Below are 12500 nucleotides of genomic sequence, written 5' to 3' on the forward strand. Positions count from 1 at the left end.
TCTCTCTCTCTCTCACTCTAATGCTCGCAGCTCTTGTAATAACAACTTCAATGGGAGGGGTCAGTTGAAGGAAGTGAAAGAATCTATTTCCTTTGGGTCCTCCTTTCTGCTGAGTCAGTGTTCTCTCTCTCTCTCCCTGTGTGTGTGTTTGTGTGTGTGTGTGCACAGTGGTCAGAAGGCAGTGTTGGGTTACAGGGGGCTTCCAAATGGCACAGGGATGAAGTAGCTTGGGTCTGTGGACTTCAGGTGTGCGAGTGTGTCTGTGTGTGTGTGTGTTTGTATATGATGGCAATGCCTTTGCCAACACTGGCTACGACTATGCCCAGTGTCATTTTCTGGTAAAAGCTCAACTTATTTTAAGGGGAGTGCTATCTGAGTGTGTTTTGTTTTCTTGTTCACACATTTTGAATTTTGGTGTGTGTGTGTGTTTTAGTAGGTTAGATCCTTGCAGCAGGACCCTGGTTACCCAGTTTTGTTGTCCAATTTGGCCAGTGTGTGTGTATGATTTGGTAGGTTAGATGTGTGTAAGATCCTCTCCCTCTTTGCGGACCCTGTTTAACCCCAGTAGTGTGCATTTGTGTGTGGGCGTGTCCAATTCAGGCGGTGTGTGTGTGTGTGTGTAGTACTAAAGTGTTGTGTACGTGTGTGTGTCCAATGAGGGCCATGTGTATGAGTTTTACTAAATTGCTGTGTGTGTGTGTGTGTTTTAGGACCGTAAGCTGTCCAAGTCGGAGCGGCAGCGCTTCAAGGAGGAGGCGGGCATGCTGAAGGGTCTCCAGCACCCCAACATCGTGCGCTTCTACGACTCCTGGGAGTCGCCCTCCAAAGGGCGCAAGTGCATCGTCCTCGTCACCGAGCTCATGACCTCCGGCACTCTCAAAACGTAAGACGCGCGCGCACACACACACACACACACACACACACACACACACACACAGACACACACACACACACACACACACACACACACACATCCTCAGCAGCAGACAGGGGCATATGAGAATGGATTTATGTGTGTGGGCCGGTAGACTGGAAGATGGATGGACACGGCTGAGCTCTGCACACACACTGCCCACTCACCAGCCTGTGCTGCCACTGCAGATTCCTGCCATTCCTCTGGTGTGTGTGTGTGTGTGTGTGTGTGTGTGTGTGGGGGGGGGGTAGAGAGTCCTTCTTTGTTGTCTGTGTCTCTATGTGTTTGTCATTAGCTCAGATTAGTCTCTCTAGCTCCCTCCTGTGGACAGATGCCTGAGGCAAAGCTGAGCTCGACACACACACACACACACACACACACACACTCTTGTACAATGCTGTCTGCATCTGAGGATCTGTGTGTGTGTGGTAGGGCTGTAACGATATGCGATTCCAAACTGTCTGCATCTTAGGATCTAAATTGTGTGTAAAAAAAGGCAGAATTCCCCTTTGCAGCTCACGCGGGGCTAAGCAAACAATAGTGTTTCTGCTAGCGATTCAAACTGATAAGCAACACACATCTCCGCGGTAGCTCACGCCGCCGCGATAAGCAACACACATTTATCGCCGTGATAAACACACATCTCCCGCTTTTGTAGCTCACGGCCGCGATAGTTAACATTAATATCTCCGGCGAAGCGCACGCTGCCGCGATAACACACATCTTCCCGCTTTGCAGCCACGCGGCCACATAAGCAATACTATTGATTCTTCGCTTTTATAGCTCACGCGTCGCGATATAACACACATCTTCCCGCTTTGCAGTTCACGCTACCGTGATAACATACACCCTTTCCCCCCCTTTAGAACCACGCGTCAAGATAAGAACACACCCTTTTCCTTTGTTTCTGCTATGCTTGTAGCTCACGCTGTCAAAGATATAACATTAACCCTTTCCCTTTATAGCCTTCTGCTTAGCGCGAAATTCACGCCGCAAAGATAAGCAATGACACACTTGGCGAAGCCACGCGTCCTGCTTTGTATTCACGCGTCACATAAGAACATTAATCTCTTTCCCTTTGTTAGTGTTTCATAGGCGCTATAGCCCCACGCGTCGCGATAAGCAACACACCCTTTCCTTGTTATGTTTGCTATGCTTTTGTAGCTCCCACGCCGTCAAAGATAAGCAACATATTCCTTTCCCTTGCTAGTGTTTTAAGCAGCGCTTTTGTAGCCACGCGTCAAGATAAGAACATTAATCTCTCTTCCTGTTATGTTTCATAGCGCTTTGTAGCCGACGCTGTCACCGATAAGAACATTAATCTCTTTCCCTTGTTAGCATGAACACACATCTTTCCCTTACAGTGTTTTGCGAAAGGCTTTTACCAGCCAAGATAAGCTTTTGCAGGCCATGCTGTCGATAAGCAACACATCCGGCGCGAACTTCCAAAAATCAAACGTGTCGATAAGCAACACACATCTCCTGCTTTTAATAGCAGCCTACGCTGTCCAAAAATAAATAAATAAATCATAATTTCATACCTCTCCTTGCTTTCATTGTAGACTATGTGTGCAACTTTACCAAACTGTATAGAAGTAAACCCCTCTCCTTGCCCTGCTCTCTCTCTTAGCATGCACACACACACACACACACACACACACACACACACACTGCACATATTTGTTTAAAACATGTTTTTTGCATTCACATATTTGTTTAAAACTTTTTGCATTCAAGTTGATCATCTCAATACCAATGTTTCCCAAAAGGGCCTGTCCCAGGATAACAAGTATTACCTTGTAACTTAAACACACATGGGGAAACTGATCAGTCCAACCAGTAGACTATGATATGGTAGCCAACTATGCTACTTTGTTTACAATATTTCTAGTAGGGCTGTCAAAATAACTGATTAATTTTGATTAATTAATTTGAGAAAAAATAACTGATTAAAATTTAGTTAAAATTAGTGCAGATTAATCGATTCCGTATGACCTTTGACCCCGAGCCGTTCTAGTCAGTAAAAATTAGACTGTAAAATGAAGTAGAGAGTGTCTGGAGTGTCTCCATGTATGTGTTTTGGTGTGTGTGTGTGTGTGTCTGCTTGCACATACTGTGCTGGTGTGAGTGAGTCAGTGTGTTTCTTCCTGTATCTGTATCTGTCTGTGTCTGTGTTTGTGTGTGTGTGTGCCTGCGTCATCTCTGTTCTGTGTCATACGAACAGAGCCACAGTCACACACAATTAAACAATCAAATGCTGTCTGAGACCCAACAATACACCAATCACACGGGTGAACGGGTCAACACACACACACATACACATACACACACACACACACGCTTGGAGAACAGACAGAGGGATGGAAGAGGGACACACACACACACACGCTAGAAGAACATCCAAAGAGAGAAGTAACAGGACTAACTTGCAGGTGTTTTATGGCTTTAAGCACTGTGTGTGTGTGTGTGCGTGCGTGTGTGTGTGTGTGTGTATCTGTGTATCTGTGTTTGTTTGGTGTTCTCTCCTACATTCATACACACATGGGCTCTAGTGCAATACACACACACACACACTCATACACACACACGTATATGTGCAGCCATGCACACCCACTCACAGAAACACACAGAGGAGATCCACATGGCTGCCTGGTTAACACTCCGATACATGTCACACACACACACACACACACACACACACACACACACACACACACTTATACATGTCACACACACACACACACATACATACACACACACACACACACACACACACACACACACACACACTTATACATGTCACACACACACACACACACTTTACATGACACACACACACACACACACACACACACACACTTATACATGTCACACACACACACACACACTTATACACTTATACATGTCACACACACACACACACACACACTTATACATGGCACACACACTCACACACTTATACATGTCTCACACACACACTTATACATGTCACACACACACACACTCTTATACATGTCACACATTTTAATACCTTTATTTGTGTTCACATTTTACAATAGATGTCATTAAACACAAACAATCTTAGATACCAGCATTGTAAACCCAGTAGCCTATGCCTCTGGTCTCAGTTCATGGGTACAAAAACAGTGCCTTCTCCAGATGTGGCGACTGCCCATTATCACAGAAATTGAGCAGAATTTTGCTAGAGCCTTTGCTCTTGTCTTAGAGAGACCAGCAATCTGCAACCCCCTGACTACTAGTCTGTGGACATTACCTAGGCTTCCAAATATATACACCAACAGCTTACATTTGTACCCAAGCTGTACAACAATGTATCTGAGTGGTTGTTACTTTAAAAGCTTTGTAAGGTAGGCATCCTCTAGAATGTAGTCAAATGCACAGCCTACTTCAAGAATGGTTACTTCTCTGCTGTCCTCATCAACAACAAATGTTGCTTTTTTGCAGCAACATTTGAAAACACATTGTTTCCACTATTACAGAGTTTGAACATGCAAGGTGAGACGCATACATTCTTCTAGATTTTGCATGGTGAAGCATATGAAATTATGTGTTCAACTAGTAAGTCAACAATTGTCATGTCTGGCAATGTACATTCCCGTATACACATAGCAGCCATTCAGAACATGAGACAGGGATTCAATAATTATCTGACGATCATGGTGCAAACAGTGGGAAGAGAATGTGTTAGGGTACCAAAGAGAAAGATTGAGTCTAGTTGGAAGAACTTGTAATCTGGCTTTGGCTGCAAAAGTCACTATGTCTTCATCAACTGCAGAGTTTTTGAGTATTGAGTGAGAGACAGCATGATCTGCAGTAGGAAGGCAAGCAAGCTTTCCCTGTAGTTTTAAACCAGTCCAGTGTTGTTGCTGTCGCTGTTGTTGTAGCTTTACAAGGTACCTTCGTGCATTGGCAGGTGATCGATGATGTCCTGTAAACAGTAGCCCTTACTGAGGTTAAACTGTCAGTTATCAAATCCTCAGAAACGATTATGGTTTCTGTGTCAGGTTTCACCCAGTCCAAGGATACTCCGACTCTTACGCAAAGGTCATTGAGGTCAGGCCAATCTGACCAGACCCCAAAACCAGCACAGTGTGTCTCCATTTTAAAGTTTGATTTTCTTTTGAAGCCCAGGAAGCTTGGCTCACCTTCTCTTGCCAGGGGACTTTTATGGATTTCATGTCCAAGAACAGAGCTGATCTAGCAAGGTCCCTTACGGTGTTGTCATCATTGTTCAGCATTTTAAGGAGGTTTGACAGTCTTGTTGCATTATATATCCACTCCACGTTTGGAACACCAAAACCCCCATCCTGTTTGGACTGGAAAATGATGTCTCTGGTAGTATGAGTCTTCAGTCCGAACCACTTTCTCACTAAAGAAACCGTTTTGTCATTCAATTGACTCAGTGTCAGTCTCAGCAAAAAGATGTTGTATTCTAGACAGGGCAACCTGTCTAATGGCCTCCAGCTTCATGAGCAGAGGAAGTGGTGAAGCATCAATGAAGTCCAGCCTGGAAGTGAACTCAGCAGTTCTGTACTCCACCTGCTCTTTCCACTCCCCAGCTATATTAAATATCGCCCCTAGATAAGTGGGCGCCTCATGCAGCTATATTAAATATCGCCCCTAGATAAGTGGGCGTCTCATGCAGGTCATACACACACGGATCGGTTCTGTATTGATGGTAAACTCAGGATTTCGATCAGCTCTGGATTTGTACCAACGGTTTCCCCCACTTTGTCTCTGGTAGAAAGCAGCGCGTTTTGAATGCTTAATTTGTAGACCTGACCAGTTCAGAAATTAGTCTGTTCTGACAAGCATGTTCTTAATAACACTCTATTCTCGAGAGGCCAATTGGATGTCATGGGCATAGGCTTGTACAGGGTTAGGGGAAAACACACTGGGTGGGGCGCTTGGATGTCATGGGCATAGGCTTGTACAGGGTTAGGGGAAAACACACTGGGTGGGGCGCTTGGATGTCATGGGCATAGGCTTGTACAGGGTTAGGGAAAAAACACATGGGCATGGGCGTCATGGGCATAGGGTACAGGGAAGAAACACACTGGGTGGGGCTTTGGATGTCATGGGCATAGGCTTGTACAGGGTTAGGGAAAAAACACACTGGGTGGGGCAGGATGTCATGGGCATAGGCTTGTACAGGGTTAGGGAAAACACACTGGGTCATGGATGTCATGGGCATAGGCTTGTACAGGGTTAGGGAAAACACTGGGTGGGGGCTGGATGTCATGGGCATAGGCTTGTACAGGGTTAAGGGGGAAACACACTGGGTGGGGCTTTTGGATGTCATGGGCATAGGCTTGTACAGGGTTAGGGGAAAACACACTGGGTGGGGCGCTTGGATGTCATGGGCATAGGCTTGTACAGGGTTAGGGGAAACACACTGGGTGGGGGCTTTGGATGTCATGGGCATAGGGCTTGTACAGGGTTAGGGAAAACACACTGGGTGGGCTTGGATGTCATGTGGGCATAGGCTTGTACAGGGTTAGGGGAAAACACACTGGGTGCAGGGGCTTTGGATGTCATGGGCATGGCTTGTACAGGGTTGGGGAAAACACACTGGGTGGGGGCTTTGGATGTCATGGGCATAGGCTTGTACAGGGTTAGGGGAAACACACTGGGTGGGGCTTTGGATGTCATGGGCATAGGCTTTGTACAGGGTTAGGGGAAACACACTGGGTGGGCTTTGGGCGTCATGGGCATAGGCTTGTACAGGGTTAGGGGAAAACACACTGGGTGGCTTTGGGCGCCATGGGCATAGGCTTGTACAGGGTTAGGGAAAAAACACACTGGGTGCTTGGGCGTCATGGGCATAGGCTTGTACGGGGTTAGGGGAAAAACACACTGGGTGGGCGCCTTGGATGTCATGGGCATAGGCTTTGTACAGGGGTTAAGGGGAAAACACACTGTGGGGGCTTTGATGTCATGGGCATAGGCTTGTACAGGGTTAGGGGAAAACACACTGGGTGGGGCGCTTGGATGTCATGGGCATAGGCTTGTACAGGGTTAGGGGAAAACACACTGGGTGGGGCGCTTGGATGTCATGGGCATAGGCTTGTACAGGGTTAGGGGAAAACACACTGGGTGGGGCACAGTCGCATAGCCACTCAATCCACCCGTTAGTGGCGAGTACAAAGTTGTTGGCACTCCATGGGCCTGTTTTTATGCTACTTGGAGGGGTATTGGGTCTGTGAGTTGTTTTCCACAGATAACCTGTATGAAGGATGTACACGCATATACACACATATATATACATGTCACACACACACATATACACACATATATATATATATACATGTCACACATACACACACACACATACACACGCGCACACACCACATGACACACTCTTTTTAAAGACATTGAAGACAAACTTAATTATTACTTTCTTAATTATTTACTTCAAACTGGAGCATTCAAGCAACAAAAGCACCGATCATAATATTGTCAGCTCGCACATTGTTAAACCTACAATTAAGATATTATCATAGACCATACATATTATACACACACACACACACACACACACACACACACACACACACACACACCTGCTCTAATATGTCTGGTGTGATTGAGAGGGTCTCAAGGGTATTTCTTAAGGGCCCTGTGGACTGTGTGTGTGTGTGGAAACCCTGTTGGGAGTGTAAAGCACCCAGTCCACTTCACCTAGCGCAGGCTAACACCAGAGTGGGAGTTTAACACTTCACAGGTCCCTGCCAGCCCAGATATAGACATTCAGCTTTAGAGGTGAGGAGAGAGGGATGGAGAGAGAGAGTGTGGAGAGAGAGAGAGAGAGGGAGAGTGTGCAGAGAGAGAGGTGTAGTTGCTCCGGCAGCATTGCTACCCTCCTCTCCTCCTCCCCTGTTTCCTTCTCTTCCTCTCCTCTCATTCTATCCTTTTTTTCTCCTCACCTGTCTTTATCACTCTATTCATTTTCTATCCCTACTTTTCTCTCCTCTGTTGCTCTCTGCTCTGTCGTTCTCTCTCTCTCCTCTGTTCTCTTCTGCTCTGTCATTCTCTCTCTCTCTCCTCTGTTCTCTTCTGCTCTGTCGTTCTCTCTCTCTCTCCTCTGTTCTCTTCTGCTCTGTCGTTCTCTCTCTCTCCTCTGTTCTCTTCTGCTCTGTCGTTCTCTCTCTCCTCTGTTGCTCTCTGCTCTGTCGTTCTCTCTGTCGTTGTCTGTTCTGGAAGTTTCTTGCGTTTGCCTGCCGGCTTTTTCTCCATCCCCCATCCATCTCTGCTGCTCTCTCTGTGTGTGGTGTGTGTGTGTGTGGTGTGTGTGTGTGTGTGTGTGTGTATGAATGTGATTGCATGTGTGGATGTGGTTGGGGTGGTGGTGGTGGGGGGGTGGTTGTTGCATGTGAGCCCGTGTGTGTGTGATTGTGTATTTGAACTTGCATTGTGTGTGTGTGTGTGTGTGTGAAGCTATAAATAGCTGTGTAGTGGTGTCTTATTTGTATTTGTCAGCCCAAGTCAAACTGGTCGGACCGCAAACACAGAAACCCACAGAAACACACTAGCGTGCAACAGTTTACCTTCTGACACAGGACACACTGGCACTTTGCCTGTGTGTGTGTATGCTGATTGATAACCCCGGAGGGTGTGGGTGTGTGTGTTTGATTGACACCTGTGTAAGGCCCTGTTGACTGGCCTGTGTGTAGCGCCCCCTATCTCTGGGTGGAGGTGCTGACTGGGCTACTCTCCTCCCCCCCCACACAGCACGGGACTCACACTACACTGGATACTTCTGTGTGTGTGTGTGTGTGCGTGTGGATGGAGAGACTCCATGGTCCAGTTTGATCTAGAGGACACACACTTATTATCAGGCTGTTTAAGTGCCAATAAACCTACTTACTCTCCACTCGAGTCCTTTTGTTTTCCACTCTCCAGTCTAAATCAAATGCCCTCTGTGTGTGTGTGCGCGTGCAGGTACCTGAAGCGCTTCAAGGTGATGAAGATCAAAGTGTTGCGTAGCTGGTGTCGTCAGATCCTGAAGGGACTTCACTTCCTGCACACGCGCCTGCCGCCCATCATCCACCGCGACCTGAAGTGTGACAACATCTTCATCACGGGCCCCACCGGCTCCGTCAAGATCGGGGACCTTGGGCTCGCCACGCTCAAGAGGTCCTCCTTCGCCAAGAGCGTCATCGGTATGACTTCTGTGTGTGTGTGTGTTTGTGTTTGGCCATTAGAGCTCATCACTAGTTTACGTAAGGGATAACGGCCGCCGAGGTGTCCTGTTATATGGAATTAATGAATGGTGAGGGCAAAGAACTCCCCGGCGCTGGCGTGTCGTCCTATATAGTTGTTATAGTTACCATTCATAAGCATTGATATGGAGCGGTGTCCTGTTATTCAGAATTAATAGCCACCCACCAGCCAACCAGAAAAGAGTATTTCTTCTCTCGGGTGATAAGTAAGGGATAATGTAAAGAATGCCGCTCATTATGGGGAAAATCCCGACCCAGGCCGAACGGATCGATGCGTAGCGTCTTATTCTACCCTGCCTGAAGGGACTATTTTCCCAATAATGACCGTTCTATCCCATTATCCGCTCTATGGCTACTTGCCAAAACAGAAACTCCCCATGATATGACTCTTTAGCCTACATGGCCTAGGCTATAGCCTATTTGTTACCGTTTCATCGTGGCTTTTATGAGAAACAAATAGTTGCAGCAACTGCGCTGAACTTGAATCAAACATTATTTAGAACACAGCTGATCAACCGTCTGCTTTCACTTTTTAATGAAGTTCCAGTCCTTGCGCAGTAATATGAAAGATGTGAATTAGAAGCATCAATTAAGATATAACCTATATTGATTATATTTAAACAACAAAAATCGGGGTTAAGGTTCAGCTCTTAGAGCGAATGGAGCTCGACCACTGTTGAATAGAAAAGCTCATCAAAACATTTATTTACATTCCACAAGGTGAATCGCACATAGAAAACAGAATTAGAAATTAGAATTTCCCCATAGCAGTCAGTCAGTAAAAAAAAGAAAATTAGTCCAGTCAATTAGTTCAGTGTTCAACTCAATTGAGTTTCAGTTCAGTTCCTGTGGGGTTGTTGAACTCAAAAATGAAATTGTTGAATAAAAGGCCTGTGGGGTTGTTGAATAAAAGGACGTTGGAGATCTCATAAATCTTATCTATATGATGTATCCAAAAGCATGCAATCCACCCGGCGGGTTGATGGCCACTAGTTACTGTCACACTCAGTCGGCTGGCTCGCCATCTCTCTTCTCTCTCTCTCTCTCTCTCTCTCTCTCTCTCTCTCTCTCTCTCTCTCTCTCTCTCTCTCTCTCTCTTCTGGCAGATGGCAGAATATGCACAAAAAAAAAAACAATCTGCATGCAGCAATGCAAAAAATATCTAATTAGTAGCTCTACATGGCTTTATCACTACACATTCAAAATCACTGTTACTCAAATTCAACTCCTATATCATTCAGTTTAAACATGAGCATAATAAACTGTAACATATCACTTCAAATAGAACACACTCAGTAATAATACCGTCAATAGTGCAAAAGTGCTACAGTTCAAGTTTAACATGTCCTATCTAGAAAGTTACTGAACTCATGAACTCATTAAAATCATGTAGCCATGAATGGAATTAGAAGCAAAAGATGTTGCAAACATTCTTTACAATGGCACTAAGCCTCAACACATTGGCTTCGTTAGGTAACCACCATTAACTGAATAAACATGAATTCCGCGTTCACGCCATTTCATCGATAGCGTACATGTATGCAAAATGCGTTCTAAATTGCAGCAGTAGATTACAAAAAGCGGTGTCGGTGAATTAGCAAAACAAAATCATATCAAAATATCTCCGACTGTTTTTAAATTGTCAGGGACATAACAGAAATAGCAAAGTAACATAAAATGTGCATAGTATTGAATCAATGGGATAAGCTTATCTGGATAGATAGATAGATAGATAGATAGATAGATAGAGATAGATACTTTATTGATCCCCAGGGGAAATTCAAAGATTATCTTTTAGTTTTTAATTAACTAACATGGCGGGCTATCAAACAATTTCCCTCCTGTTGTACTCACGGAGATTCTTAAACTTATCAAAGAAACAAAAAGTGTAAAAGGCTGTTCCACGATAACTAAGGCTTTTAGACACTTTTTACTAGCTAATAATTCAAGTATTGAATGACTTTTCCCTGTGTTCTAAATGGTCAGTTTCTTAATGTTTTTTATTTCACTCGTTTCTTCATATAACGATTGACTTGTGAGAGAGGAAAAAGGGAAAAGGATAGTTGATCTTCTCTAGCTACACTACATAGGGTGGCTCAGCCAACAAAGATTAAGCAGCGCCATCTAGGGGAGAATTGCAGCAACTACAACACTTTGGCCCTGTGCATTTTAGGTGGGCTACGCCGAGCGGATTTTCATTCAAAAAGTGAAGGCAGGCCGGTTGATCAGCTGTGTTCTAAAGAATGTTTAATTCAAGTTCAGCATGTGTTCCCGAACTATTTGTTTCTCAACAAAGCGCCGGTTTATTTTTTATTTTTCGTTTTGGCAAGTAGCCGTATAATAAGCGGGATAATGTATAGAACGCCGGTCATCTGCTGACGCTTTGGGGTCCGGTTCGCCCTGTCGGGACTTATTTTCCCAATAATGACTGGCGTTCTATACATTATCCCTTACATAATCTGTGTGCGTGTGTGTGTGCGCGCGTGTGTGTGTGTGTGTGTGTGTGTGTGTGTGTGTGTGTGTGTGTGTGTGTGCGCGTGTGTGTGTGTGCGTGTGTGTGTGCGTGTGTGTGTGTGCAGGTACCCCTGAGTTCATGGCTCCTGAGATGTACGAGGAGAAGTACGATGAGTCGGTGGACGTGTACGCCTTTGGGATGTGCATGCTGGAGATGGCCACTTCAGAGTACCCTTACAGCGAGTGCCAGAACCCCGCCCAGATCTACCGCAGAGTGACCAGCGTGAGTACACACAGACACACACACTCAAACAGCCACTGCTACACACACTCAAACAGCCACTGCTACACACACACACACACACACACACACACACACACACACACACACTCAAACAGCTACTGCTACACACACACACACACACACACACACACACACACTACACACACACAGCCACTGCTACACACACACAGCCACTGCTACACACACACACACACTCACACACACCTACACACACAGCCACTGCTATACACACTCACACACACACACAGCCACACACACACCTACACACACACAGTCACTGCTATACACACTCACACACACACACACCTGCAAACTAGTCACCTTTGTTGAAAATGCCATTTTGAATCAAAATATGTCATTCCATTGAATGCGTGTAGATCCGAAAAAGTTAAAGTTTTTTTTCGGGGGTCAACTTCCCATAGTCTGGGTGGAGACTATTGTCCATTTTCATGTCTTGAGATCGATAGGCAAGTGATTAGCTCTCTTTGTGCTATTTTTGAAGACCTACCTATCAGTTGTTTCTGGGCGGGCTTTATCTCTCTCACTTGTGCGCGCCATACAGTAGCCTGCCTGCAGCGATATGACC

The 12500-nt window shown here is 45.5% G+C and overlaps 1 protein-coding gene across 1 annotated transcript in view; it reads left to right on the forward strand.

Moving 5' to 3' along the window:
• Nucleotides 1–12500, forward strand: part of wnk1b (WNK lysine deficient protein kinase 1b) — a gene marked incomplete at its 5' end in the record, with an annotated part of 120937 nt that overhangs the window by 47245 nt on the left and 61192 nt on the right. Inside the window, 3 exons of the mRNA XM_048268756.1 lie at nucleotides 711–883; nucleotides 8876–9096; nucleotides 11736–11893. Coding sequence (XP_048124713.1) covers nucleotides 711–883; nucleotides 8876–9096; nucleotides 11736–11893 — 552 coding nt within the window. The remainder of the gene's footprint in view (nucleotides 1–710; nucleotides 884–8875; nucleotides 9097–11735; nucleotides 11894–12500) is intronic.

Source organism: Alosa alosa, chromosome 17 (genome assembly GCF_017589495.1).
Source record: "Alosa alosa isolate M-15738 ecotype Scorff River chromosome 17, AALO_Geno_1.1, whole genome shotgun sequence".
NCBI lineage: Eukaryota > Metazoa > Chordata > Actinopteri > Clupeiformes > Clupeidae > Alosa > Alosa alosa.